Here is a 14,896-nt window from a genome sequence, read left to right as displayed (position 1 = left end):
CAATTTCGGATTGTTTTGTTTTGGATATTTTGCCTCTCCTTCGAGCCTTTGCTTATTGTCTAATAAATACAGTATTTAAAGACGGAACCAAATCCTTTTCGAATTTGGAATTAGAAATGTAATTGGATTCTAATTAAAATAAAATTTTATTTTTACGTTTGCAATAAAAAAATTGAAATGAAATAAATTCAATTATTTTTTTCACATTTTATATACAATTTTTTAATAACTAAAATTAAAAAATTATACAAAGATCTCCTATAAGAAAATTATACAAATATCTCCTATTAAAAAGTTATTCAAAAATCTGTTTAGTTTGTCTACCATTGTTTTTTTAATAACTCAGTTTTAAAATGTTTGTTTCATATAACTATTTTTTATTTTTTTTAAAATTGTTTTTTATGTAAAGGTAAGGAGGTTGGGGGTAAAGTAAGATTTGAGGTTGAACTGGACTTGGAATTCAGTGGGAGGAGAATAGAAAAAAATTGGGAAGACTTAGCAGAAATTTTAGGAAAAAATAGTGTAATTTATTTAAAAAAATATGTAGTGAAATTATTATTTTATATACCAATTAATTAAATTTTATTTGCTAGTGCCCATTGTTAAAGAACTTATGTATCAGATGTTCAAAAAAGAACTTATGTATCAGATGTTCAAAAAAATAGTAATTCAGTAATTCATAATATTGTGAATTTTTAACGCCTTAAGCTACTTGTTCCACAAACCCCTCAATAAATATATAAATAAAATTTAGAAGAGAGAGAGAGAGAAATGCACATATTAAAAAGGATTAATCACATTACTTATCCTATTTTTGCCCACACACCTCTTCTTACACGGACGTATTCTCCCTCCCTTTTCCCCCTCTCTATTTTTGCCCACACACCTCTCCTACACAGCACACAGGTTGCTGTCCTACTCCTCCTAGCTTGCACCGCTAAACGATGGCAGGAGTAATAAATTTGGCATCGTCTCTAATTTTTCGGCCACTTTCAAGTCGGATAGCGGCAAAGAAGAGTAGAGTGTTCTTTATTACATCATCAGCGGAATCTTCCAAAACGCCTCTCACTTCAACCTCTGACTCTGTAAGCACCAAAGAACAACCAAAATCAGGGTTTTCTACTTCGTCTACCACCTTCTTCCCGCCGCCCAATTTCGAGCCTCCACAGCCCAAGCGCTTTGCGGTGAGACCCGACAAGGTTTTTGACATCTTGGGGGCTTCTCTTGCCATCATATTTCGTTTCGGAACAGGTGTTTTTGTCTCTGGGTACGAATTAATTTTGTTGTTCTCTATATTTGTTCTTTTATTTATAAATACTAATACGGGTTCTCTAATTTTATTCTTTGGTCAAGGTGAGAAAGATGGAGGGGGAAAATATGGGAAAAAAAATTATAATTGTGTTTGTCTGGTAAATTTAGTTTTTGAAATAATTAATACGTGGTTAAAACTTTATCAGCAAAGTTGAAATTATGACTGTTGATTATAAAGTAATTCTTACTCTTAATGTATTAACGCACCCTCTCAGAGAGAGAAAATTTAGAATTTTTTATTGGTATTTAAATTGTACCCGATCCTATTAATCTAAACAAGAATTAACCGAAATGAGAAGAATATACAGTAATCAGATAGTAGCTTCAAAAACAATCTTATGCATGTTACTAGCCAATATAGGTTGCTATCACTTTACTTTGGCCCCTAAGTCTTAAAGAGTGGCTCTTAATCTCAATTAATATTACCAAAGAAAGCTAATATTTTATAAAATAAATTAATTAATAAAGAAAGAGAAATTATCTAAGCAGTAGAGTTGCTCCATATTCTGACACAAATTTGCTACATTTCCAAATGGTATGGTATTATCGAAACAAAACTAGTAATCATGACTAAATGTGCTCTTGCAATGAGATACACCATTCATTAATATAGAAAATATTGCAAAATCAAATGGCTTTTCAAAATACATTGATAAAGCAATTAAGGGTGTGCTTGGATGCAAAAGTAAGGTTGTTTCACTGTGGTCGCATGTTTGAAATAAGGAAACAATCTCTCCGTATGCGGAGGTAAGGTTGTATACATAGGGAGCCCGTGCTGCTGTGCATAGGTTTGCCATATTGATAAAGCAATTAGGCAATTAATGATAATCTACGAAAAGCAAAACATAATTGTTGAAAAAAGAATGAAACCAAGCTTAAATAAAGATTAATTCTTATGAAGGAAAATTGTCACGATAAGACCATATGGGGTTAATTAACGGTGTTATTGTTGGCACCAAAACTTGAAAGCCATCTCAGCAATGATGTGTACCAATGACAATGTGACAAATATTTTTAACATGGCACCATATGGATTGGTGTAACAAGGGTCATTTGTCCCACATCGGATCCGGATGGGAAAGTGATTAGGTATAAATGGGTGGGTATGCAGCACTATCCAACAGTTTGAGTTTTTGGGTAAATGGGCAAGTGCCCACCCATTACAGTTGGTATCAGAGCCAGACCAGTCCTTGATTCGGTGTCACGCCAAGCGCCCGACCTAGAGGGCATCGGCGTTTGCCGCCCGGGTAGGCATGGTGGCCCGAGTCGCAACAAAGGCCTTACAAGTTTGAGTGGGGGAGAATGTAACAAGGATCATTCATTCCACATCGGATCCGAATGGAAAAGTGATTGGATATAAATGGGTAGATATGCAGCACTACCCAACAACTTGAGCTTTTGGGTAAATGGGCAAGCGTCCACGCATTACAAGTGACCATATGGAAATAATTGGAGCAAGTTAGAAGATGACACGTGGAATTTCTAGAAGAAGAAGTGATGCGGCTGCCAAGTTTACGAAGAGGTTGCTAAATTTTAGCAAATAAAGCTGACCAAGTCCGAATGGGTTAACTGGTGTACAAGGAAACCTAGACTTTGGCTGTGAGAAAATAACTAAAATTGCTACAAATTAGGAAGTTTAGTTGGGTTATGAAAGGGAAGACTCATGTGGCACAGAGAGGAATCAGTATATTAATATTGACTCAATTTGAATTTAAAAGGAAAGAAAATCAAGGAAGGAGATTTCTTCGCAAATAATGTTGACAAATCAGTTGATGAAGGAGTCTATATATATAATAGTTGAAGTTCATTCCAAGCCATCCAACACCACACCACAAAAATGCAATTCAATTCCAATTGACTCTATGTCACTTATCTTTCCATCCATGTCAATTCCTTTTCCAGTTTTGTAATTTCCATTCAAGTGATTTAAGTTCCAGCAACTTCCTCTTTTCTTGCAATGTCAAATTATGTCCTTTTCCTTCAAATTTCCTTTTTCGTTTAACAATTCTTTTCAAGTCATTTAGATTCTGAAATTTAATTTCTTTGCACATGCAAGTTTTATTTCTTGTTATTTAAATTCTTTTATTTTATATTATACTTTCTTTTAACACTTTAAAAAGTCTTGCATCAAGGCAAGAAAGAACCTCGTTGGAAGTCCTTATTATATTCTCTTCCACACAACCGCCTGACATGCACGCCTGTAATTTCAATCAGCCGCATGAGACAAATTTACGAGCGAACATAAATTGGCACGCCTGATGGGACACCCCACCTAGTGTTAAAAGAAGTTGCAATGATGATTCGGAAGAAGAACATCAACCAACTCAGGCTGGTAGCTTTACATTGGGCCGTGTGGATGACTTAGATGTACGATCTGAAGTATCGATGGTTCAAGCATAGGTGAGTTCTCTGGTAGAGGCGATGGGAAGAATGAGTGCTCGTCACCATGATCTACATAAGATCACATCTCTGCTCTCAGCTGCCATTATGAACATGCCGACTAAGATTGGAAGCTCCAATAATCAAGAATCGGTCTTTCAACCGACTTCGTCATAGGTTGTTCAGCCACAAGATTGCTGAGCCATCATAGCTATGGTCGCCTGTGGTTTTACTTCAACCAAGCACAACAAGAAGTTTACTAGTAAATTTTCCACCAGCTTGGTCAAAGAATCAACCACATCCCACTGTGTCAACCTTCAATCAACCACTTGTGTTCAATTAACCGCTAATGACAAATCAGCATTAGTGGCTGCAGGTAAGTCAACCCTCCTCGGGTACCCTTTAACTCGCGGGGTAATCAAGTAAAGTGGATGGCTCCAAATCCACTCTATCCTTAAGTACCACCACAACCTGGACTCAGGGGCAGAACATGACCAATCAGCCACAAGATTGGCCGAATTATAATCAGCTGCCAGTGATAAATCAATCACAACAAAAATGGCCAGAATATCAGCTTGCTGCTTTCATACCACAACCTCCGCCACTCGGGGGACAGTCAATGGCCAATCAGTCACAATGCTGGCCTTATCATTATCAACCACCCGCGATAAATCGGCCTCCAGTGGTATATCAGCCGGGACTTGAGGGGCAGCAGATGGCCAATCAGCCACAAGATTGGCCAAATTATAATTAGCCACCAGCGAAAAATCAGCCGCTAGGGGTAAATCAAGATCGACCAATCAACCCAATCAACCAACAACGGTCGATAGGGGTCAGCAAACTGATATAATCAAGCAAGAATATGGTCATGGCCTTAGGCGGATAGGCCAACCAAAGTACTGAAAGCCCTATCCAAACACATATGACTTATAGAGCTTCCTATAGGATACAATGTCCCCAACTTTATGACTTTCAGTGGCGAAGGAAACCAATCGACCGTAGATCACATTGCCTGTTTCATAGTTCAATGTGGTGAGGCTGGTACTAACCCGTGGTTGAAGATGAGGCTTTTTCAAAACTCTTTGACAGGGGCAGCCTTCTCGTGGTATATTCATCTGCTACCAAATTCCATCTTTAATTGGCAGCAAATGGAAGAAATATTTCACACTCAATTTTGCAACACCAAGAAAAATCAGCCACAGGCGGTACTCTGCCATCTACCATGTCGGCCAAAAAGGGAGCGGCTGATATTAGAAAAAAGGCAATTGACAATGGCATTTTGAAGTTCTCCGAAAAGCTGCCAGAAGTCACGGGGGTCAACAATGATCCTTCTTCACTCATAAGAAGAAGTAATGTAATCGACCAGGCTCCTAAAAAGAAGATTGTGCCCTGAGTGGAAGGGTACTAACTGAGCAACATCAAATCAGCTAAAATACCAGCATGCTTGGCTAAGAGTGGTATATAATCCGCAGCCAGAACCATCATTGGCTGAAAGAATTCTTTTAGCTTGTCATCCTCAACCTAATTTTAGGAAAAGAAAGTGGGGATAGCAACGAAAAAGGTTCAGATGAGGAGAAATTTGCGGAAGAAAATAAATCAGCCATTTAGTGAAAAAATTTACGTGGCCGATGTAATACTAGACGACGAGAATCATGTTCTATTAAGATTCAAAAGCATAAATAAAATCGGGCAACCAATATCGGCCAGTATCAAAAGAAGTCTAATTGATTTTAACTTTAAAAAGTTACTCAGAAAGGTTTTTCGGCCGAGTATAAAGCTTCATCGGCCAGTTGTTGAAATGCCTAATAAAGAGTCAAGAAGAAGTCAAGACGTCATGGCCGCTTATATCAAGCTGAAAGCTTACTCGGCTGAGAAAAAATTGGCCACAAAAGAAATATCATTCTTGGTATTTTCTGCCGATATAGCTGAAATCATTGAAGAAGATAAAGATCCAAATAAATTGGAATGAGGTGCTTTCAGAAGCTCCATGGGAATTTAAAACTTAAAGAGTATCAGCCATCAGAAAAACTCCATAGTGGCAGAATGTTGTTCATCCAATAGAGAAGCTAGTTAGATTGGTCCAAATGACATTACATAACAACCTGATCCCGGCCGATCATGATCATGTCTTGCTAGTAGAGTTGGAAAACTTCAATGGTGAGGTCCATCTTGGATTTATAAATTGCCAATACTTTGAAAGGTATCAGCCAGCTTTGTGGGAATAATGGAAGAATCATCATCAATCATGGCTGATATGAAATAAAGTCCAACTTAGTGGTGGTCCAAAAGAAATAAAGTTTTGAAACTCGTTGCTTGCCATCTTATTCCATGTGATTAATTCAATCATGGTGTGAAAATTTTCCTTTCCAATATACTTTAAAATTCCAAAAATCTTATTGGCTTGGGTGGTGAATAAGACATTTGAAATTTGGGAGGCATTTGTTCGCACCAAAACTTGGTAGCCATCTTAGCGATGACGTGGACCAATGACAAGGTGACAAATATTTCCAACATGGCACCATATGGATTGGCCATATGGAAATAGTTGGAGCAAGTTAGAAGATGACACGTGGAATTTCTAGAAGAGGTTATGTGTTTGCCAAGTTTACAAAGAGGTTGCTAAATTTTAGCAAATAAAGTTGACCAAGTCCGAATGGGCTAACTGGTGTACAAGGAAACCTAGAGTTTGGTTGTGAAAAAATAACTAAAATTCCTACAAATTAGCAAGTTTAGTTGGGTTATGAAAGGGAAGACTCATGTGGCGCACAGATTAATCAATATATTAATATTGACTCGATTTGAATTTAAAAGGAAAGAAAATCAAGGAAGGAGATTTTTTGGCAAATAATGAGGACAAATCAGTTGATTAAGTAGTCTATATATAGAAGAGTTGAAGTTCATTCCAAGCCATCCAGCACCACACCACAAAAATGCAATTCAATTCCAATTGACTCTATGTCATTTATCTTTCCATTCATGTCAATTCCTTTTCCAGTATTATAATTTTCATGGCAATTTCCATTCAAGTGATTTAATTTCCAGCAACTTCCTTTTTCTTGCAATGTCAAATTATGCTCTTTTCCTTCAAATTTCCTTTTCCGTTTAACAGTTCTTTTCAAGTCATTTAGATTTTGCAATTTAATTTCTTTGCACATGCAAGTTTTATTTCATGTTATTTAAATTCTTTTATTTTATATTGCACTCTCTTTTAACACTTTAAAAGTCCTTGCATCCAAGGCAAGAAACAACCTCGTTGGAAGTTCTTACTATTCTCTCTTCCACACAACCACCTAAAATCAGCCATCAGTCAAAAGGGATAGTTGATGTTCACATTTTTGAGTTTTCTATAGACTCTGGCATGCCCACAATTTCAATAAGCCATGTGAGCCAAATTTCCAAGTGAACAGTTATCAGAGCAAATCAATGAAGAAATAAAGAATTCTGTTTGGGCAAACTGAATATTCATTTGTACCAAGTGAAGATAGGTGTCAGTTCTTTGCAGATGCAAACCTTGCTTTCCAGTAGAAGTCGACATTAGAAGATTTTATTCTGGTTCGGATTCGATTTTACCTTCTTTTTTTTTTTTTTTTTCTTTTCTTTTTTTGAAAGAAGAAAAAATAGAATGAGGTATGTAAATGATCTGATGGAAGTTCATATACTGAACCAAGTCATTACCTCTTAAAGCCAGAGACGAATGTGTATGCCTTCATAGCTATGGATGAGAATATTGAGACTTGGTACTTCAGAGAATGGGCCAAAAGCATCTATAAAGATGTTATTCTATGAATTTGCTCCTAAAGCCAGAGGCAGATGGATATGCCTACAATCCATGAGATATGGATGAGATCATGTACTCCAGAGTTAGGACCAAGAACATAAGTAGAAGATGTTATTCTGTGAATGTGGTTGTACAGCAGAGATCATATTGATGGATGCAGCTGAAAAGCTATGGAGGAATAAAGAAATCCATGTGCTACAGGAAAAGGTAAAATTACTGACACTTGAAGGGAAGAAACAAAACTCTTATGTCTGGAGAGTGTTGATCCTAGAAAGAATGGTTATGGTGGTATAGATCAAAGTCAGGGCAACGACAGTAGAGCTGTAGTCGGTTCAGCTTTGGGCTATAAAAGTAATTGGAGGGAGGAGGGATACCTTCATCTAGGGACACAGTTAGTAATTGTCTGTTTAGAACTTTAGACGCGTTGGTGCTGGTCTGACACTGACTGGTGATTAACAAGGCAATTTCTGCTTCATAGTTAGAGTAGGAATTTAATGTATATAATTGGGATTGAAGTTGGTAGCAATGGTCCTACATGCTCTTACCTGTGTGGATGTAGTTATGTCTGGTAACAACAGTGTAAATGGCAGTAGGTAAATCACATAATCCAATCAATTCTTTTGTGCGTGTGTGTGTGTTTGTTTCTATGGAAGTATTGTTACATGATGTTAAGAGATGGGACAAACAAATTTATCGGCTTCGGTTGAGTCCAAACAATCAAGAACTATAGGTATCAACCAAAGTTAAAGGTTCACAAATACAGTTTCAGTGATTACAGAAATCAAGTGTAAATATGTATTTAGGATGAACCCCGCTTATGCACCATGACGATCGTAATCTTAATGCAGATTCCTTTGCTGGCTTCTTAGTTTATTTGTGAGATTCAATAGTTGCTTTTTAAAAAGCAAATTGCCACGATATATATTTATATATATATATATATATAAAGGAAGAAGAATACGTTATCTGATTTTTATTTTGGCTACACAAAATGCATGGAACTGAATTTGTAATGGAACAGAACAGAAAAGAATAACTTCGTGGTCAGTTACATCAGGATAGTTACCATTGCCTGGGCATACGAGTTTATGCACCATGACGATCGTAATCTTAATGCAGATTCCTTTGCTGGCTTCTTAGTTTATTTGTGAGATTCAATCTTTGCTTTTTAAAGAGCAAATTGCCACGATTTCTATATATATATATATAAAGGAAGAAGCATACGTTATCTTTTTTTTTTTTTTGGCTACACCAAATATATGGAACTGAATTTGTAATGCAACAGAACAGAAAAGAATAACTTCGTGGTCAGGTACGTCAGGATAGTTACCATTGCCTGGGCATACAGACTGGTATGGGTTGTGATGCAGAAATGACAAAAGAAGTAGTGTTAATTAAAATTTGACTGGTTTTAGTTAGACCGCAAACAAGCGGAACTTTTATACATCAATTTGTACCAAAATTTTGGGGGCCGAACTTAAATGTAATCTACTTTTATGGAGTGAAATTGAGACAAGATGTACTGCTGATGTCTTTTTAACTTCACAGACCCACAAACACATATAATTCCAATTGCACCATATTCTTCATGGAGGTGGGATATTAATTAGTTTTATACATATTTCTTCAAATGTTATTCTGAATGCAATCAGCTCTACTGAATTTTCTTTAATTTATTTTGTACTGTGGCAGGTATTCAGCATCGTTTGTGCCCAAGAATGAGGTTCCACCTGACCAGTATGCACTTGAAATTACTGGTAGCTGTCAAATGTTTTCATTACTGCCATGTCATGTAACTCTAACGTATATATGAAATTTTTTGTTTAACAGCTGGAGGAAGTTTAGACACCTTCAAGAAAAAAAGAAAAGAATATATTTATATATTTTGGTCATTTAGCCTTCGGGCTTGCTTGACCTCCCAATTTGACATGTATACAGATTGAATACTCCTATCCAATCCTGGTACCCACCATTACTTGCAATCTTCTTATCATAGTTTACATTTCAAACCATGGCTGCAATTTTTTACCATAGTTTGTTTCTCAATGCATGTATATCCGCTGCCTCTTACTTACCATCGATTCTATTCTGTTTTCCTTTTTCTTTGGAAGTATTATAATCTCTTTCCTTCGCACAGTTGGATGATCCCACAAATGAGAAGAAAGTTTTTGTTACTTGTGAAATTCATCGGGAAAAAAAAAAAAAAATGAAAAATTCATATTTCATATAATTTAAAATTTTCACTTTGGGTGTCCAAATCTTTAGGTCCCATGATATTATATAAATTAAATTTCAAAAGCATTTAGATTTATCTTGTAGCTCAGTCGGTTCCATTTATGTCACAGTTGTTTTACATCTTACCTTCTATAAGAGGGTGTATCCATTATTTACATAACATGGTCTAAATATGCCATCATATGCCAATTTTTGCATATGTCAGTGCAACAACAACAATAACAACCAAGCCTTTTCTCAACTACTAGGAGTCGGCTACATGAATTCTATGTTTCCATTCCGCTCTATCTAAGGCCATAGCCTCAGTCAATCCGCATGCTATCATATCTTTCTTTACTAACTCTACCTGGACGTTTAACTTTGCTCTTCCTCTTCTCCTAGTATTACCCTCAATGTCACTGTTATTTTAAATTCTGACCTTCTGGAATAAGGTGTATTCATTATTTACATACTATATATGATCCAAAAATGCCATCATATGCCAGTTTTTACCTATTACTGATACGTATGTGGTCTGGTTTTTACATTTTAATTGGCAAAAATAAAATAAAATAAAATAAAATGTAAAGGAAAGAAAGAAAAACCTTTGTCCATTTAACACCTTTTTGCTTTAGGTTTTAAGGTCAGAAAGACTCAGAATAATGAATATATGGGAAAGAAATACAAAAAATACTTAGATGAAGGGAAAAAAAAAAAAAAAAAAATCGCACTCGTTCTTCATGTCCAGTTCCTATTTCTGTATCTTGGCGGTGGTAACATTATAAATTCAGATATATAAGCTCTCGACTTCCTTGTGCAGTTGTTTATTGGGTTCTCGTCCTTCATCCATGAGGATCCTCCTTACAGGCATTAACATGTATTTGATGAAGGAAAATGTCCCAATCCTCTTCACCATCAGTTATCAGCTACCTAATGGTCTATTAAATGCATTCAAGTTAAAGAGACTTCAAAGAAATTTTTTATTATTTATTTCTAGTTTACATTTTGTTTAAACAGGTTTCAAATTAAAAGAGACTTCAAAATTAGGTCCTCTCCCAGAGAAGCCTATAGAGATTTATGAGTTTGAAAGGTACTTAATATACAATATCATTTTCTTCTGTATTGAATTAGTATGCATTAGTTCATGCGAATGGTTCTAAGTTTATACTATTACTCGCTGTTCTTTTGTTTTCTTGTTTTCCTGCAAAACTTTTTGTGTGGCACTGTGATGAATTTAAAACTGAATGAATGTATTGCTTTCTTCCAATGTGGATTATCATGGAACATGCGGAAACTTCAGCTGCCCATTTTGTCGGAAGGTAACATCAACCTTTAGGGATGTCCATTTTTATGTTAAATTTAAGATTTTCATTTATATTTTGAAGTATATGTTTGAATTTTCTAGGTCATTTTATTGTGAGTATGTAAATGAATATTCTATGTCCAACTCTCAGTGGAACCAATATACCACACACTTGACTTTACACTTTTAGAAATTTGGACTTCCAACTGTGATGGAACTTTTGGATAAAGCATTACTAAAAAGTCTAAATCAGTGGACATCTTGTATGATCTAGCTGATTTCAACCATTTAAACGTAAGGATTCTTCTTTTAGGCTGGTTTTGGACTATACTTCACTCAAGAGAAGGACCATTCTTCTGTCTGTCAGTACTTGTTGGGCACTTGTATGAAATAGTGTCCAAGACCTGCTCTGATGATGGGGTCCATCTTAAAATGTAGTTTCCATTTGATTATTCTCTCGGAACACATGACTGAGTTTTCCATGCTATGCATCCATTACTGTCCTAATTGGCATTTTGAAAATTTACAGGTTAGGGAAATTGTTGCTGTGTTGGATCTTGACGTCCTTTATTATCCATGCCCAAGAAATGGTCCAAATTTCCGTCCAAAGGTTGCACAGATGGGAGGAAAACAACAGTTTCCCTACATGGTTTGAAAATATTCCTCATCTTTTGTTCTTTGACTTACCAACACTGTTAACAAAGAGAATTCCAAAAATAGAGAATCAAAATGAACTTAACTATACATATATATATTTTTAAAAAGCAATTCTTTTTTGCATGCTTGGAACATGTTAGACTAATAATACTGACTAAGATGAGTAACTCTCATTTATCAATAAAATCCAACGGGCTTAAGGAAAACTGTTCTATCTTCAATCAACCAAACCCACCACTGATGAAAAGATTATTGAGGCTTTAGAGAAAGAAGATGCTCATATTATGACTTGGTTATGGAATAGCTTGTAACATGAGATCTTCAACAACGTGTCATTCCTAGAATTTGCCAAAGATATCTAGGAAAATCTCAGGGACATGTATTATTCAAAGAAGAATATATCTCAAATTTATCAATTGTACTAGGATATTTTTAATCTCCAGCAAGGAGATTGTTCGATTGAAGATTATTTCTCAGAACTGAAAGGTATGTGGGAAGAATTGAATGTCTACCAACCATTGACTACAAATGTAGAAAACGTAAACAACAGCAGCACATGGAAGAGTTTCGGGTGGCGAAGTTTTTATCCAGACTTAAACCCGAACTCACTCCAATCAGTTCACAAATTTTGTCCCATAGCCATTAAGACTTTTGCTCGAGTTCAAAGAGCATCTATTCATGCCCCTTTGATTGAGCAGGAAAACCACTCTGCTCTTGTTGTTCCTACTGAGCGACATGATACCTTTCGTGGAGGATGAGGGGGCAGAGGTCCTTCCAACCCAGGCTGTGGTATTCGTGGCGGCAAAGGGGGCCGCGGTAGCAAGAAGTGTACTCATTGTGGCCAAAACAATCACTTTGTTGACTTCTGCTGGGCTCTTCAAGGCAAGCCAGCTTGGGCTAATCAGGCTTCAGTTTAGGAGGAGATTACTCTCAATCCTGAACAAATAGTTCTCTCCAAAGCCAAGTTTGATTCTCTAGTAAAGCGTGAGCATGCAAATTAGCCCTCATCCTCCACTGCTGCTATTGTTACTTCAGGTAATACCTGTTTCCATGCTTCATTTCTGCACCTTGGATCATTGATTCAAGGGCATCCGACCACATGACAGATAACCCATCTTTTCTTTTTGATATTTCTCATGTTTTCTCACCTTCGGTTGATACTATAGCGAATGGTGCCAAATCACCTATTCATGGAATTGGTACCTTCTGCACTTCGGGTCTCACTTTTTCATCGGTTTTATATATCCCTTAATTTTCATTCAATTTATTGTCAGTTCGCAAAATCATATCAGATTTAAATTGCTCAAATATTTTTTCTCCTTCCCATTGTGTCTTTCAGGATCTCAAGACGAAAAAGACGATTGGTGGGGGTTTGAGAAGGATGGTCTTTACTACTTCCAGCTGACTCCTGCTCCGACAGTTCTACATTCCACCTCCTCTTCAGCTTATCAACGGCATTGCCGCCTTGGACATCCTTCTTCAAATAGTTGTTGACTTTAAGATATAATCAAATCAAGAGTAAAGTATAAGAAGAGAAAAAAAAGGGAAGAAAGAGGATGAGAGAAAAAGAAAGAGAGATGGGGAAAGAGAGAAAGAATGAAAGAATACTTTCATCTTTTCATCACATTCTATTTATACTAATAAGTTTCAGAGATTACACATAAGCTCCAATATTATATGAGTAATAACAAATAAGCCCCTGACAACACTCTCCCTCAAGCTGGTGCACAGATATCTATAATGCCCAACTTGAATAACTGATGAAACCCTTTGCTAATATGTGGTTGCATTGACTGCAACAACCACGTCATAACTAGTGCATTATTCGTACTCCACTATTTGAATTCAGGATCATTCTTGGAGGGATACGTGACAGTCCCTTCAATATGGTCGATCCTACGACCAGTGATATGCATACGAGCAAATTGAGCCCACTTCAAATAATTCATCTCATCCAGCTTAGCAGTCGTAATACAAAGGCCTGGATGGTGATCACTACTACCACCAAATACTAGAGTCAGATTAGGAGAAGACCCAGCTTCTTTTGAAGCCACCTCTAAGTTAGACATTTTATCAAACAATTTCTGGGTATACAATCCTCATAAACAAAAGCAGCAACAAAAATACGTAGAGAACCACATCTCTAACACACAAACTTCAACTAGAAAGATTATCGTCTTCTGGGATGCATAAAAAAGTAACCACGCAGTCACCACACAAACCCTAGAAAGCAACAAAGTAGACAATACCAGAATCGTGAACGACGAAGAAAAAGCCGTCGTTGCAAAACCACACGAACACGAAGAAAACAACAATCGAGACTGCAACAGATCAAAATAGGTCCAAACAAATCCCATCTTGGAATCTTTTCAAAACCTTTCACATCCACTAGGGTTTACACAAACTTGCCTAGGGTTTCAACTACACACCTAGAGCTTTACAAATCATGCTTAGATACCATGTTGACTTTAAGATATAATCAAATCAAGAGTAAAGTATAAGAAGAAGAAGAAAAAGAAAAAGAGAAGAAAGGGGATGAGAGAAAAAGAGAGAGAGATGGGGAAATTAGAATGAATGAAAGAATACTTTCATCCTTCCATCACATTCTATTTATACTAATATGTTTCAGAAATTACACATAAGCCCAATATTATATAAGTAATAACAAATAAGCCCCTGACAACAATAGTCTTCGAGTCTTGGTCCCTTCTTTAGTTGATTTTTCTAAGTTTAATTGTACTACTTGCGAACTTAGTAAACATCATCGGGCTACTTTTAAGTCTCGTTTTAATAATAAGACTATGAAACATTTTGAGTTAGTACATTCGGATGCTTGGGGACCAGCTCGTACTACTGGTTTATTCGGTGCTCGTTATTTTGTGTCATTTGTTGATGATTATTCACGTTTAATTTGGGTTTATATTCTTAAAAATAAATCTCAAGTGTTCTATGTTTTTCAATCCTTTTATGTTGAAATTCAAAATCAGTTTGATGCAAAATTACTTGTTCTTAGAACTGACAATGCCCTTGAATATAAAAAAAATATTTTTAAACGTTTCTTGAGTTGAGGGGCATTATCCATCAAACATCTTCTGTTGATACCCCTCAACAAAATCGAATTGTTGAACGGAAGAATGGACTACTCCTAGTTATCGCTCGTGCCTTAATAATTCAAATGCATGTTCCAAAACATTTTTGGGCAGCTGCAGTTCTGGTTGGTGCTTATCTTTTAAACTGCATGCCTTATAGGGTCC

The 14,896-nt window shown here is 36.3% G+C and overlaps 1 protein-coding gene across 1 annotated transcript in view; it reads left to right on the top strand.

Moving 5' to 3' along the window:
• Positions 1-802: 802 nt before the first annotated feature.
• Positions 803-14,896, top strand: part of LOC132313784 (uncharacterized) — a 30,408-nt gene continuing 16,314 nt past the window's right edge. The window contains exons 1-5 of the mRNA XM_059812730.1: positions 803-1,267; positions 9,161-9,225; positions 10,700-10,772; positions 10,983-11,001; positions 11,515-11,634. Coding sequence (XP_059668713.1) covers positions 945-1,267; positions 9,161-9,225; positions 10,700-10,772; positions 10,983-11,001; positions 11,515-11,634 — 600 coding nt within the window. The 5' untranslated portion in view covers positions 803-944. The remainder of the gene's footprint in view (positions 1,268-9,160; positions 9,226-10,699; positions 10,773-10,982; positions 11,002-11,514; positions 11,635-14,896) is intronic.

Source organism: Cornus florida, unplaced genomic scaffold (genome assembly GCF_030987335.1).
Source record: "Cornus florida cultivar Cherokee Brave unplaced genomic scaffold, ASM3098733v1 CherokeeBrave_3.0.0_Hap2_Chr06, whole genome shotgun sequence".
Taxonomy (NCBI): Eukaryota; Viridiplantae; Streptophyta; class Magnoliopsida; order Cornales; family Cornaceae; genus Cornus; species Cornus florida.
The sequence above is the reverse complement of the archived record's forward strand: the minus strand, read 5'-3'. Positions and strand labels throughout refer to the sequence as shown.